Source organism: Pelobates fuscus, chromosome 1 (genome assembly GCF_036172605.1).
Source record: "Pelobates fuscus isolate aPelFus1 chromosome 1, aPelFus1.pri, whole genome shotgun sequence".
NCBI classification, from domain to species: Eukaryota; Metazoa; Chordata; class Amphibia; order Anura; family Pelobatidae; genus Pelobates; species Pelobates fuscus.
The window spans coordinates 353139810-353155970 of NC_086317.1; the positions used below are offsets into that span (position 1 = coordinate 353139810).

A 16161-nucleotide genomic window follows, 5' to 3' on the forward strand; every position below is an offset into this window, starting at 1 on the left:
ACTTTATTACACACTAACCCGATTGCATCTTTTTGATTAAAAATAAAATTAAAAAAATCTCTTAACAGCAATGTGACTATTCAACATTGTGCAGCTTTAATATAAAAATATTTACAATTGAGTTCATTGTTCATTAAAATTATAATAACCCCTTTAAATACAAAACAAGAAATGCTGAAAATATTCTTTATTATTGAAACATTCCAAAACAGCAGTATACAGTTACCATCGGTACGAAATCATATACTGTCTTATTAAAGCATTAGTGCAATTAAATTTCTGTAAAATGCCTATCAAAAGTTTATTGTCCAATAAGACCTTTTATCTTCAGTGTTTCGACACCAAGTAAAACCGTTGTAAAAATTAGAAAAAATGTGACACCCCAGCCCTCTTGTAGTTTTAAGCAGTATCTCTGCAGAGTAAGTCATTATTATTATTAGGTAGAAAATCATTAAATAAACAAATAAATTAACATGTAAATATAAGAAAATGACAAAACAAGTTTTAAGGTGGTTCTGCTGAACATTTCAGTGATTAGTCCTTATACCCTTGTGCTTTTTGCAACAAAAAGTACACCTTACGTAGATTACCATTGACTCTCACACATACCAAAATGGAAGTGATAAAAAAAATATATATATTATCTATGGCACAAATTATTAAGCAGCATTTTAAAATGTGTATACGTACTTATTCTAGATGTAAAACAAAAGAAAAAAAATGTTGTTAGTGACCTTGTGCATATAACAATGTCTATTCTAATAAATAGTCTAGCAAGTGAATAGGTATGTTATAATTAATGCACCATAAGACAAAAAGTTGTAGATTTTCTGCACTGCATTTTAACGAGAAAAGAAAAAAGTGCTTTTTGATGCACCTTTGCATATGTTCAGAAAATACTAGCCTGTAATATATAACTGCAGTTATTGGTCTAAAAAAAATGATTCCACGTCAAAACAGGAAAGAACTACATAAAGACCATAAGTCTTTTATCGTATGCTCAAATAAGACGTATATTACAAATATTAAAAACTTAAGGATGACTTATTTTGAATGCACGTTACCCAGCCAGCTGGGCTATACATCACTCTTAATTGCTTTCATTTTATACACTGGTTTATCATTTGAATAAAAACAAACATTTTGAAGGAAAAGGTCAGTAGCATCCATCCCTCCAGTTGCCATCTCTCAGAGTGCTTAGGGACGACAAAGTCTTCGGAGGCTGAAGAAAACTGAAAAGAGAGAGTATGAGACTATTAAAAAAAAAAAAAAAAAAAAAATCTATATTTTTCTCACTCATTATGTTGTATACTATGATGGCACAATGCAAAAATATAAGATTATATATATATATATATATTTTTTTTTTTTAAACTCTTCATGGCAGACAATTTCACATTTTGCACGGTTTTCTTCTTTTATTACACATGTAGTCTAATTCCAAAGAGAATGGTCCCTCCTAGCATGCTGAAAAATACTGCATTTAGTCAGCAAGTGGGGTTTATAAACTAAACACTAAATTGTAGCAAATTTAAAACATTTTTGTAAACTCAGGCTCAAACAACAAAGCAGCAACTATAAGAATTGGATTCTTGTAAATAACTAAGAAAAAGCAACAGTACAACATATTACAAATCAATTTTTGAGTCCCTTAGCCTGCTAGCCGGGTCTATAAGTTTCTTGCACAAGATCCCATTGAACAATTAATTGCAGCAAATATGAATCACCCTGAAATAGCCCTGACACGGGGACAGATACTTCAGAACGTTCCATGAGTTGTAAGATTGCTGCAAAATAATAAAATACGAGCTTCTGCAAAACCCTACACATAGGGCTAACATGTCACATGGTCCTCCTTCTATTCCCTTATCCAATGTATCGGAGGAGAATCGTTAATATTCAATAGCAGGTCAATATCTACCAGGCAATAGTAGTTCAATTTACCCACCGTCAACCCATCACCATCAAGGGAAAAGTTATGAAGTGGGTTTTATTCTAAAACACCACAAACTAGTTAACTTAAACATGGTAAACACGAGAAGTAGGATGCTGCACTGAAACAGAGCAGTGTAATACAAAGTCAGTTAAACATATATATTTGAGCACTAGGCTCACACTCCCACTACTTGCTGTTGCTTGTGAGTGTCCATTTTGATGGACATTACAATGGTGCAATGGTCTGCATGCTCCATATTCCAGCAGTAGCTTTGTTCCTGAGGCTGCCTGAGCTCCGGCTGGCACCCAGTGTCAAATTGAGGTAGGCAGCTCTTGCCAATGGTAAGAGAGTGAGAGAAAATTTTGAGAGATGCACTATGTAGTCATATGCATTATGTACCTACTCATCAAACATTTCATTCCAAAATTATGGGTATTGATAAAAGTTATCACTAATTAATTACATTCTGTGAACTTATGTGAAGCAACATTTTGTGTCGGAGCAGTTGCTAGAGGATAAAAGACTTTATAACATTGGTATATTTTATAATATTGCACTCTCTTTGTTGTTTTTATAAATATAATAAAGTAATACTTTTTTTTATTTTTTTTTTTAAATACCATTACCAGAGTTCCTGCACTTATAAAAGAAGGTGGTGTGGTCCTGAACCATACAAAGTTACAATGCGGAGTCAGGATTTAGGCTCCATGTTTGTGAGTATAACTATTAATACTCATAAGTTTCTCTCTTAAAGCAATATTACACTATTTCCAAATTTTCCTTTCACTCAGATACATCACTGGATAATGGGACCCATTAAAAGAACTAATACGGGAGAGGGGAGAGGTCGCCCAAACGGACCTAAAAGCTATACACACCAGAGCTAGGTGAATTAGCTCTGGGCCATGTGAGTGTTCCAAATAAGATTTTGCACCTTAAATTATATAATAAGGTTTTACACTATTGTCTACTATTTTTCTGTTTAAGGTATACTTGCTGGTTTACTAAAAATTTTCATCAAAACCAGTTAAGTAACTCGTTGAAATATTGCACTAAACACAGATCTGTACACTTGTTGCACTTTAACTCCTACCCGACCTTGGACGAACTAGGTACGTCCGACAAAAACGGTACCCAGTACGTTCACAGAATTCCTACTTACTTACACGATCGCCGCCATTCCCCCACTGGAGAACAGTGTTCCTCTCCATCTGGGGGGAGCTGTCTGACAGCCCAGACAGTCCCCCCTTGGCAAATTAGGACCCCACGGGCCATGTGACCGCTCTGTAAGAGTGGTCACTTAACCGCAGTAGGAGTCCATAATGCTGCCTGAGGGGGACTGCCTGAACTGACAGGCAGCTCCCCTGCTGGTGAAAAAATTAAAGGACCACTCTAGGCACCCAGACCACTTCAGCTTAATGAAGTGGTCTGGGTACCAGGTCCAGCTAGGGTTAACTAATTGTTTTATAAACATAGCAGTTTCAGAGAAACTGCTATGTTTATCAATTAGTTAAGCCTTCCCCTTTTTCCTCTAGTGGCTGTCTCACTGACAGCCACTAGAGGCGCTTGCGTGATTCTCACTGTGAAAATCACAGTGAGAGCACGCAAGCGTCCATAGGAAAGCATTATGAATGCTTTCCTATGTGACCGTCTGAATGCGCGCGCAGCTCTTGCCGCGCGTGCGCATTCAGCCGACGGGGAGGAGAAGAGGCGGATCGGAGGAGGAGAGCAGGAGGAGAGCTCTCCGCCCAGCGCTGGAAAAAGGTAAGATTTAACCCCTTTCCCCTTTCCAGATCCGGGCGGGAGGGGGTCCCTGAGGGTGGGGGCACCCTCAGGGCACTCTAGTGCCAGGAAAACGAGTATGCTTTCCTGGCACTAGAGTGGTCCTTTAAATAAAAAATAATATACACATACATTATATATATGTATATATCTTATATATAACGTCATACTAAGTGTATTATTTAAAAAAAAGCTTAGCACATGTTGACATTGGGTATTTCTAAACTCAGGACACGTTTAAAGTTGTTTAAAGTCTGTGATCTCTGTAATATGGACCATTCTATTGACAACACTAGTCTACATACCTCTTAACATTTCAAATGGAAAAAAAGGGACACTTCTATTTTAGAGGTGTGAGTGAAGATTTGGCCAGAGGCCGGGCTGTTCTGAGAAATTGTGGGTGACTTACCAACACCATTTTGTGTAAAAGTGTAATTTAGAAGAACAATGCATCTTATTTACGCAGAGTGGTTTCTAAGCATGTTTATTGTAGCTGAAATACACATTACTATTAGTATTATTGCTGTGTAACTGTGTTATACATTCAGACACATCAACAATAAGAAAAGCATTTAGCATAGAAAAGAGATTTGTGCCTGAAATTTGGACAGTCCTTAAAAAGGAATACTTGGGAGGTATGGGTTTATGGCGATAGCATGTGTCTGTGCATGATTGTATATCATTGCCATCAATGTATGTCTGATATAATCAGATTTGCTCATTAGAAGACAGTGTAAAACCTATTTAAAGGATCACTATAGGGTCAGGAACACAAACATGTATTTCTGACCCTATAGTGTTAAAACCACCATCTAGCCCCCCTGAGCCCCTCATGCCTCCATAAATATAGCAAAATCTTACTGTATTTAAGCCTGAAGCTGTAACTCTGCATGCTGTTAGACTCAGAAAACAAGCAGTCTGCTGACATCATCAGAAGTGGTAGCCTGATCCAATCACAGTGCTTCCCCATAGGATTGGCTGAGACGGACAACGAGGCAGATAAGGGGCAGAACCAGCATGATTCAAACACAGCCCTGGCCAATCAGCATTTCCTCATAGAGATGAATTGAATCAATTAATCTCTATGAGGAAAGTTCAGTGTCTGCATGCAGAGGGTGGAGACACTGAATGAATGGATGCATTTTAGGCAGCCATGACCCAGGAAGGATCTCTAACAGCCATCTAAGGAGTGGCCAGTGAAGTAACACTAGGCTGTAATGTAAACACTGCATTTTCTCTGAAAAGATAGTATTTACAGCAAAAAGCCTGAAGGTAATCAAATTCAATAAGCTGTAGTTGTTCTGACTATAGTGTCCCTTTAAAGTTGTTTCATGGAATATGTGCAGCTAAGAGGCTAAATTTTGAACGAGACCTTCACCTTAATTTACTAAATTATGAGATAGTATGGCTGACGGCTCTACTACATGATGATAATATAACTTGCAGAAAGCTCATGGTTGTGAAGATACCCAGATATACCACATTGACAATTTTCACTTCAAATAGGCACTGGACCTAGGTCTCTCTGCAAGACCAGGTTTATTGTTTTTGTTGTTAGGTTAGGTTAGGTGTTGGAGTTGCAATTTTTGTTGGTGCCATTTTATATTTGGGAAACATTTGTACATGTTAGTTTACTTTGATAAAATTAACAAAAAAAAAATACTGAACATTTATCATAAAAATAATCTAAATGCTGAACATCTATCGTAAAAATAAACTGAAAATATAATCTGTATACACATTATTGATTCGAGAAATAGAAGCAAAAATATCTAATATTATAATAGTCAAAACTTTGTTACATTAAATAACTAAACCACATACATGAAATGTCTGACACACTTGTCTTACTAACTAGAGTACACTATCACTATTCGCAAGAAGCCACCTAAATATCTCTGCATCTTCTCTCTGCAGTCTTGTCTGCGTCTCCTCTATTTTGTCTGATTCAATTGTGCGGAAAAGTTGGAGAAAAGGTGAAGCCCAGCATCAATGTATTATTATGATTTTTGATGTTTTATTTGAATTTTTTTCTACAGAACCCCGGAGGTAACATATATAAGTTGTTTTTAATCATGGTACGTTGTACGATCTTCTAAATCCTGCACGTGAGATAACTATAAGTTGGGGACAAAGTTTGTATTAACACCTACCTCATGGCTGCCTCAGCTTGCATTATTGACATGTAACCCCCCTTCCCTCCCCAGTGCTCTGACATGCGCGGTACCCCATCTCTCCTGTGACATACAGCTGCCATCGCCAACACACTCTACTCCCACCCTCCTCGTTGTAATTCGATGCATTAAAATAATAATTAGAAGGAGGAGGGCAGGACCAAAGATGGGGAGGTGCTAGCAGCTGTATGTTACAGGATTGATTGGGTTCCAGAGTGTCAGGAAGATAAAACATCTTAATGTACTCCAGATCCAGCCGAAGCAGCAGGGAAGTAGGTGCTAATAGGAAGCACAGGCCCTGCTGACCAGGACATAGTTATCTTACAATCTACTAAATCATGCTCACGACATAGTACAGTGTGCCCAAAATTAAAATTAATTAATTACTACATATAATCTCCGTTGCTTTTTACTGGTATTTTTCATAAATTATGCAGCTAAATATAAACATGCTCAATGGATGTTTTTAACACTGCCAGGATTATTTATACATTTTCAGGAATGTATTTCAAAATATTGGCCAAAATGGCAAAATTGAAAATATTCAAGTCAGCTATGTATGCAACTTTGGCTTAATGAAGCACATTTGGTGTCTAACATGCCCCTGCAGTCTCACTGCTCAATGCTCTGCCATTTAGGAGTTAAGTCACTTTACACAGCTCTAGTCACACCACCCTGCATGTAACTTGCACATTCTTCCTAAACACTTCCTGTAAAGAGACATGTAATGTTTAAATGTCCTTTATAGCACTGTCTGTTTAATTTAGAATTTCTTAACTGCTGCTCTGTTAATAGCCATCTAGGCCCTGCAAGAGACTCCTGCGTATGATTAAAAATGAAATTTACAGAGCACGAGTTAAAAAGTTCTAAGATAAATTAACATCTGATTGAAAATGAAACCTTTTTTTTTTATGCAGGCTGTGTGAGTCACAGCCCGGATAGCTGTGGCTAGAGCTGCATAAACAGAAACAAAAGGGATTTATCTCCAACTATGTTGTTTTGATGGCTATAGTGTCTTTAAAAAAAAAAAAAAATACAAAAAAAAAATCAGGAATTTCACATTTAAAGTGTATAAACTATGAGGTATGGATTACCTTCGTGGCGACTGTGCGATCTTGCTGCGTGGTATACTACTCCCATTGCTGCTGGAGAATGATGCTGGTCTCGGAAGAGCACTACGACCTATAGTCACTGTATTTGGACTCTTGTTTGGCATTGGGATGCCAGAGCTTGACAAGCACTGTAAACTGGTTGACATAGGAATACCACTGCTTCCTTGCACAGTTGGACTGACATACGCTGTTGCTTTCAGAGGTGGCCTTGCAGACATTGGAAAGTTACCCACACTGAGTACTCTCTGCTGAAGTTGACCAGGTGAAGGTACTAAAAAATAGAGACACAGCAATGGAAATGACAATATAAGAAAAAAATGTATACCAATGACAAAACAAGAAGTGGTGCTGCTGTAAAAACCAAAGTGTATATTTATTATTGCTATTTATAAAGCGCCAACAGATTCCGCAGCGCTGTACAATTAGTGGAGAAACGTACAATATACACAGACAAATACAAGAGGTAAGAGAGCCTGTGTATACAAAATACAGTTTAAGGAACAGCGCACACACACAAAAAATACAGTTTTAAATCGTACAAGGCTGCTTAAAATGTGTGTATTGCAGTTAGTATTTTAATCTTCCTTGTTAAAATTAAAGTAGGACCCACCGATATTGGAGTACTGTGAAGTAGTGATGGGCTTAACACAAAACCTCTCTTTCTCAAGTCTAAAGCATTTCTGAGCAAGACGACACATTCTTGAATTCTTGAGAAAGGGATGTTCTCCTGAAAGCTTGTCATTAATATTTCTGTTAGTCCAATACAAAAGGTATTACAAGATACAAATTTTATGTTTTTACAGCTAAAATTTTTTATATACATTAGCACCCTCTAGAGGTCAGCAAGTTGTACTACATAAAATATATATATATTTTAAAATCTTGCTGACATGCTTTGTGTGTGAAGAGTGTTTGTTCACTTTTGCAAAAAGCATGAAAATTCGATTTTTTTTTTTATAAATGAACCTTGTTAATGTACTTTGAATTCCAGGCAATTCACTCTTTACTACATAATCCGGCTTGTGTCACTGTCCAAATACTGATGGGAAGCACTATCCTGGTTAGACCAGCTCACTAGAAAGTGTCCCTGGGCAAGACAATATGTATCCGCCTACCTGTAATCTTTAGATTGAAAGCTTCATTGAGCAGGACACACAACTTGATGTCAATTTATTTTGTTTGTTTAAGTACGTGACACTAGTGTTACATAAAACAAAACCTAAGTGGCATTCCACTGTCCAAATACAAACAAAAGAAACAATACTTAATAGATATACCCACAATGAAATAATACACAATTAAATTAATGCATGCTTTAAACAGCGCAGATCTCCTGTAAGCAGCTTTTGCAACCTCCCTTCCCCCCCCCCCCCCCTTTCCTACAAAAGTCTTTGCAACACAGGTGCTCAGAACAATTGTTGCCTCTTTAGTTTACCTACATTGAGCTTAGCAATCAGGAAGTAACAGGAACCGATATCTTATTAACCGCCAGAAGAATGTAACATGGTTAACTTATAAAATGTGACAATTTCTATTGAAATCTGCAAAGTTCAAGAGGTTTTAAATTAAACTTGCGTGGATAGTAAAACCACAGGCTTATTGTATGCTATGAACTGTTGCAGCCATTTTAGCTTTCACATCCATTTTGTTTCTCAGTATTCAAAGTCAACAAGAACCTCCAAGGTTGGTTGGACTAAAAGCAGCCATAACCAATTAAAACTAAACTTATATTATTACGAAATTCTTCTAATTAACAAGGTGCATTTTATATAACCAGGATATCTGCAAAAATATATTTCTACTCTGCTCACACTGACGTGATGAAAATGTAGAACATTTTATAGAACGTTAATGAACTGGTAGTACCCATTTAGATCCCTCTGGGTACAACTGCCTTGGCACCCCCCTCATTAACATTCAGTTGTGGGTCTTGTCAAGCTTTGCCACATGCTCAGACCTCCCACGATTCAGACCTATAATAAATAAAACCCACTTACTTATGGAAGCAAATCAATTTAACAATGAGGTATTCCTGCAGAAATATATTTTCTCACCTTCCACTTTCTATCTTAATCCGATTTTTATCTTCTTAACTCTACAGATAATATTATCATATAGTTTTATATAAATCCCGTATAACGTGGACACCGGACCACAGCAATCTCTTTGCCATTAGGATTAATTGTGTAAAAGTAAATCTGTGTCTTAACCTTACTCAACATCATATACTTAACACCATATGGCCATTTATACTCAACCTTCCTTTGAGTCAAGAAGTGGTGAGAGCAACGCTCAAATTGTCCTAGAATCCTATTGTGTGAATTTGTAATCACTTACTTCTATGCTTAGCTTACTCAATGTACAGTGCAATTTATGTTTAAGAGCTTTATGAATAAAAATAATACATCACAGACTTACCAAGAGGTATTTCTTGTCTGCATGATGTCAATTCACTTTAAAAAGTCTTCATGTAAATGGCTATCATTTCTTTCAATTTAAAGGCACATTATAGACATCCAGACCACTCCATCTCATTGAAGTGATCTGGGTGCAGAACTCAATCCTGCAATTTACAACATTGCGGTTTCAGAGAAATTGCAATGTTTACATTTGAGGGTTAAGACTGCCTCTAGTGGATTCCTGCATTTACACAGACATTAACTCCATGAAACGAAGCTGGACTCAGTGCCTGCCATGCATGCGCATTAGGTTCCCCTTTGGAGTTTACATCAGAGGAGGTGGAGACAGAGCCAGCACAGAGGGTCAAAGTATGGTGGTTAGCGCTCCATACAGTAGATATGAGTTGTGACAACAGGTATATGCACAGTGTAATTATAGAAATATATACATACACTTTAAAATAAACTTTATCCAGAGGAATTTCTAAAAGAAAAAAGGCTCCCATAGGGCAATACAATCTGTATAATGTCCACACAGTGATTGAAATATTAGTGTAATAGTACCATCCTACTCACATTTTTATTAAATCATATTCATTTTTTTGGGGTATATGTAATATAATTACATATGTACATTGTTTTAATACTTTTTTTATTCATGTATTTATTGATACTGCACTTTATTTCCTTTTTTCTATGTTTCCCTGCCCATACTATATCCTCTGGTATGCCTCATCCAAGATGGCCGCCGGAATATTTCGGCGGCTTTGCTAAAATACACTAAATCAAGTTACATGGATTTTGAAAGAAAATGCCGCAGAGCAGCCGGAATGTATTTCTTTTCTTGGTGAGTAAGCACACCCTAGGAGGTTCTTCCGGGTGTAGCAAGATGTTGTGGAAGTAATGACTGACCTCCAGACGAAACCGGAAGTACACATCAGGCACTAGCGGAAGTGACATGACGCATCTAAAGTAGGCGTGTCTACAAAGGACTTTCAGCGTGAAATTTGGAAACAAAAAGTGGGACAGTATCAGTATGCATCTGATGAAGGCGTCCAGCCAAAACGCGTTGTGCATTATTTAAGAAGAATCTCTGTATGCAGCTTGTTGTGCTCCTTATATGCAAGAGCTTTTATTGATTTTTGTAATAAATGTTAAGATTTTACTTCTAACTTTTGCTCATTACTTTTTACCATATGATCATTGTGGGAGAGCACAGAAGCTGAGGATTTACATCCATACATCCTACCTATGCTTATTTACTTGAGCCAGTCATTTATACAGGCTCATAAAAATGTGAGTAGGATGGTACTATTGCACTAATATTTCAATCACTGTGTGGACATTATACAGATTGTATTGCCCTATGGGAGCCTTTTTTTCTTTTAGAAATTCCTCTGGATAAAGTTTATTTTAAAGTGTATGTATATATTTCTATAATTACACTTTTTGTACACTGTGCACATACCTGTTGTCACAACTCATATCTACTGTATAGCGCGCTAACCACCATACTCTGCTCTGTCTTCTATTCTATGTACTGTGTGGAATTAAGTGGTTGATTTCACGGTGGTTTTTATCAGCACTATTTTTTACACTACCATAGCGCCAATTTACCACTATTTTGTCCTTTAAGCACTGGAATTGTGTCAGTGTTTAAAGGTTTTTGTTAAGCCTTTAATTGCAGGGGGGCGTAAGGGTTGGGTGGGGCAAATTTTTGTGATTTATTTTTTTGTTCTTCGAAATGGTTTACATTTACAACATAAATGTTACTTAATGTCTTTATTTTATTTGTTTCCATTAGTACACGGTGTAAGTGTTATTTGGTCCAAGAGGGTTATTAAGAGTCCATTTGTAAAATATTAATAACTGAGAAACTTACTGCTTGACTGCAGTTTCGGAATGCCATTTGCAGCACCATGCAGGTTAGAATCAAAACTTTGGCTGTTGCGTACAGTAACTGGAGAAGAAACCACAGTGCTAGAAGGTGTGCTTGACATTCGAGCCAAATTAGGCATGCTTCTCCGGAGCTTATCTAGGAAGCAAAAACAAGAGAATTTGACAATAATGACAGCCTTAATGATGCTTGCAGAGTAATCCCCAATCTCCCAAAAAAGGCTCTTGAATTATTGTTATACAATTATAGCAGCTTTTGCCTAGCACACAATACAAAACATGTACACCAATGCGCACTAAATATTAATTATGAGAATGTGTGACAGTTGCATAAGGGTCTATGCATTGTCCTTTCAGGCAACAACAAAATTTATTTTTTGTTGCGGTTAATATGCATTTATAGTAAATAGATTTTTCTTATGGCTAGGACACTCCTTGGGGCATGAGATCATTCCAAAGGACTTTCTTGTTTTTGTACATCATTACAGTTATAAACTGCAGACAGAAAAATAAACAAATTAGAATGAACCTTTAGTTTTAGCCACAATGTCTGTACAGGTGCTTTATCCTAGCTTTTAAAGAGATTTTAAAAACCTTAATGGTTAAATATAATAATATAAGCTTTTGAGGATAATCATTTATATTCATACAACTTGACATTGGACATACAATTCTTAATATTATAATTATTATTATTATTATTGCCATTTATATAGCGCCAACAGATTCCGTAGCGCTTTACAATAATATGAGAGGGGGATGTAACTATAAATAGGACAATTACAAGAAAACAATGTAAGTGAGATTTCCATAGTAGAATGACCAATATCAATCTGCTACAACAATTTAAAAATGTTTAATCAAAACATGGCTCATAATGAAAAAAAGACATAATAGGAATAATAGGAAACATAAAATGGTTTGCATAGAAAATCCAGTTAATACAGCAAGCGGTACTTGCCAACCATTTCACCCTATCATTCACCCAAAACAAGAGTGGTCATTGCCTACATTGTTTCCCAGAGTTCAATGGAACCACGGCATTTGGGCTGAGCAAAACAGAGACACTCAAAACTAAACACACAAAAAACAAAGAACACTAAATTATTGGACTCTTATACTAGATATAAAAATTTTAAAAAGAGAGAACTCCCCACCAAACAAATGTGCTTCCTCATATACGCAAGAGGAGGAATTGCCCAGACCTAAGGTGTAGATAACACATTAAGATTTAACTTTTATTTGTTCTAAATAAAAAGTGGATAACTGTGAAAAATAATAAGTAAAATGTGTATATTTATATACATTTCCTTAGGTATGGTCTTACCGTAATGTAATTGCGTTATACCAATAAGATTGTATAGGTCCTATCCCTTAAGTAGGGATACCTTGGGGAGTGCACAAAAAAAATATACTGTATTAAATATACTGTATTAGCTATTGCTATTATGTTGCAATCTGGCTCCTAAGGTAAAAAATTGCTATTGCTAGCAGAGAAATAATGTTTCAAATTTCTAGCTTACTGATCATGTAGTAGTCAGTTTCACAGAAACTATTGTTATTGGTAGAAAAGACACATGAATAAATGTCTGTTGCAGCACAGGTTGCTTGTCACACCCAATTTGATCTTACATGTTGCTGACAGAGACTTGTGAATTAATATCTTGATAACGGTCTCTTAAACCCAGATTCTTTTTACTGGGTCAAAGGTGTAAATAAAAGATTAGACCTAAATGTTTATTATTATAATAGAAAATGGATAGAGTTTACTGAAAATGCAATAGGTTTGGCAGAAGCTATTACTAATGCTGGCAGAGACTAGTGGATACAGGTCTCTTGCAGCACAGGTTACTAAACGCACTCAATTTGATTTTATCGTTACTGACAGACTTGTAGCGTGTATATCGTGATATGTGTCTCTTATAACCCCAATTGTAGTTACTGGGGAGGCTTCGTCATTGTACTGAGTGATTATAATAATAGACCTCTTCCAGCAAGCTGGTCCTTGATGGAAGAGACAAATTGGATATCGGTCTCTTACAATTTTCAATCTGAACCTATTGTACTCTGCTGGTAGAGGCTAAGGTTAGTTTGTGCAGTGTGCCAAATGTTAATCCAAAACGTATATTATTCATTCAGAGGCTGAATATGAAGACATAGCACCAAACTGGTCTGAATTAGGTGGTACTGCAGAAAATGGGATTGGTCCTGCATGAATAGCAGGGAATAAACGTTGGATTTGATCAGCCGAACGTTGGGTTTATCAAACAAAACAGAAGAGCTTGATGCGCAATGTCTTGCCCTGAATCAGTCCAAGTATGATTGCAGTTTGTCATGAGTGATGCCATAAATGATGCACATAGTACTCATATACGGAACACAAAACTGTGAATTCACAGGTAAGGCATATATTTCCGTTGAAATGGTTTTCAGAAGCCTTGATCTTACAGTCTTACCTCCATATATCCTGTTCTGCGGTTGCTCTGGTGTTTGGGTTGGTGACGTATAACTGTATTGCTGATAACCATTTGAGTTGAGATAGAGAGAGCTAGGACTCTTTCTACAGTCCCGAATACTAGAGAAAGTCTGTGAATGAGGAATTCCTCTCTGTAGAGGGGAACAACGACTGAGTCGGGGCTGAGGTGGTGGTAAATTATCAAAGTCTTCATCATCATCTTCAACACTGTAGCGGTCGGAGTCTTGATCACTAATACATGATACTTTCTTCCCAGAGAATAGTGAAAAGCTGGAGCGATGTCTTGACACAGAACTGCAAGTGGAGGTAGATGCAAAGTCTTGCCTTAGGCCTAAAATAATAAATACATCACATTATGAAACATACTCCATTTCACTAAAATGTATTTAATTTACCCACCGGTAAATAAATCTAATCAAAACCTAGAAAATAAACTTCTCGTATATGTCTTTCTGTACTAACAGTTTATTTTTAGATCTTCTGTAATTTTATCTAAGGAGTGGAAGCCAGTTCTTAAATTAAAGAATTACTTAAAAGTCAAAATAAAAAAATAAAAAGATATATCTAAAAGATAGATAGAGTTTTTGCAACATTACTCTAGTCTTATATGCCCATTTCTAATAATATGATCCACTGGATGTGGGCATACTAGTTTTACATAAAAAAAAAATCTGACCATAGTGAGAGAGGTAGTAGGCAATATAACCCTTACTTTCTTCCTGTAACCGAGCCATAATCTGAACATCAGTGAGGTCTTGCAGCTTATATCCCATGGCGATTGAATCATCCTCCAGCTCAGAGGTACTCAGTTCACTGTCCACTGAGGACTGTGGGCTTAAAGCAGAACCCTTAGAGTTGTAACCTAGAAAAGAAAAAGTATAGCTGTAAACATAAACAAAACAATGTAAATATATATGATTCCATACTGGGGAAATTGATGGAACCTTGAACACACATACAATCCCTGCTGGCCATTTTTCAAGGCCAATTAAGAGGAACAGTTTACAGACAGTTACTATTACCAGGACACAGATGTCAAATTAGCATAATATTATCATATAATAGGCGACCACGCTGGTTCCATTAAAATAGTTGAGAGTAAAAACAATGCACATTTTTATCATAAAATGGGTTTTATTAATCAGCAGGTGTTCGCACTACAAAACAAAAAACACATTAATTGGAACACACAAAGAAGCCCAAGATCCTTCCCTGATGCTCTATGTCTGATGCTGTTTGCCAAAGTAATAGGAATGCAATAACAATTTACTTTTCAAACAGTTGTTTTGTTGGTTTGTAAAGCAATATCTGTTTATACAGCCTCCTTTAGAATACAGTTTCTATATTGTAAGGGTTGAGCATGTCTGCTCTGAATGAATACCATTGTTGAGGTTATGTGAAAGTTACCCTTTACAGTATCAAGGCTGTATCAAAACACAACTGAATGTAATGCTTAACGGGGCTATGAGCAAATAGTCATACTGACTGCATGTAAAGCAACATAAAGAGAGAGGCGGCCTGTGGCAAGTATGCAGATTATTTTACATGTATAATTCTCAAAGGAAAACAGAAGTAACTTAGGCCTTTTTTATCTCAATTAAGTGCCTGGGTCCAGTGGCCCTTTAGTTGTAACCCTGCAAATGTAACACATTGCAGTTATCTTTTCCCCCCCGAAACTGCAGTGTTTACATTGCAGGGTTTAAATTGTCCTCTACTGGCTGCTTCACATACAGCCACTACAGGAGCTTGCGTAGCTCTGACCGATTTCCCAAGGGGAAGCTTGGATGCGCACGCAGCACTTGCCATACATGCACATCAGGTCTTCTAGCAGGATCATTGGATTGGGCCAGGCCTCCTAATATAAAGGGAAGTTAAGAGGTAAGCAGTAGATAGTGTGTCGGCACTGGCAGGCAAGTAAAGCCATTTATTATTCTCAAAGTGTTACTCCAACCACCATGACCACTTCAGTGATTTGAAGTGGTCATGGAGGTAACAGTATGTATGTGCACTGTTTCAGCTTGAACCTTGGCACAAGTGGCACTGCACACTGCAGACAGACATAAAAATATTCCCCTTGCTTTCCTCTCCTTCCCACAGTTGTCGTCAGTATTAAAAAAAAAAAATTCTCTATGTGTGTAATTGGACTGTGCAAGGCCCCAGTGACCTGAGAGGGAACGCAGTAGGTCTGCACTGGGTGCCTGGCCCGGTGCTGGATTTCAGGTAAGTAAAATCCTTTTATTTGCAGGTAGTACTACAAACAGATGGGGAATCTTCTCCACAGTGCCCAATATGGCATTTTACACCGGGAAGGTCCCCCTCCCCAAAAGGGTTGGATTAACTCTTTAACACAAACATGGGAGAACATGTATTTTACCAGGTACAGATA

The 16161-nt window shown here is 37.0% G+C and overlaps 1 protein-coding gene across 2 annotated transcripts in view; it reads right to left on the reverse strand.

Moving 5' to 3' along the window:
- Positions 1 to 222: 222 nt before the first annotated feature.
- SLAIN1 (SLAIN motif family member 1) overlaps positions 223 to 16161 on the reverse strand; it is a 68051-nt gene continuing 52112 nt past the window's right edge. For both annotated transcript variants that reach the window (XM_063425826.1, XM_063425824.1), the window contains 5 exons: positions 14488 to 14637; positions 13756 to 14106; positions 11286 to 11438; positions 6987 to 7275; positions 223 to 1232 (listed from right to left, as the gene is read on the reverse strand). In XM_063425826.1, the coding sequence (XP_063281896.1) occupies positions 1157 to 1232; positions 6987 to 7275; positions 11286 to 11438; positions 13756 to 14106; positions 14488 to 14637 (1019 nt within the window). In that variant the 3' untranslated portion in view covers positions 223 to 1156. The remainder of the gene's footprint in view (positions 1233 to 6986; positions 7276 to 11285; positions 11439 to 13755; positions 14107 to 14487; positions 14638 to 16161) is intronic.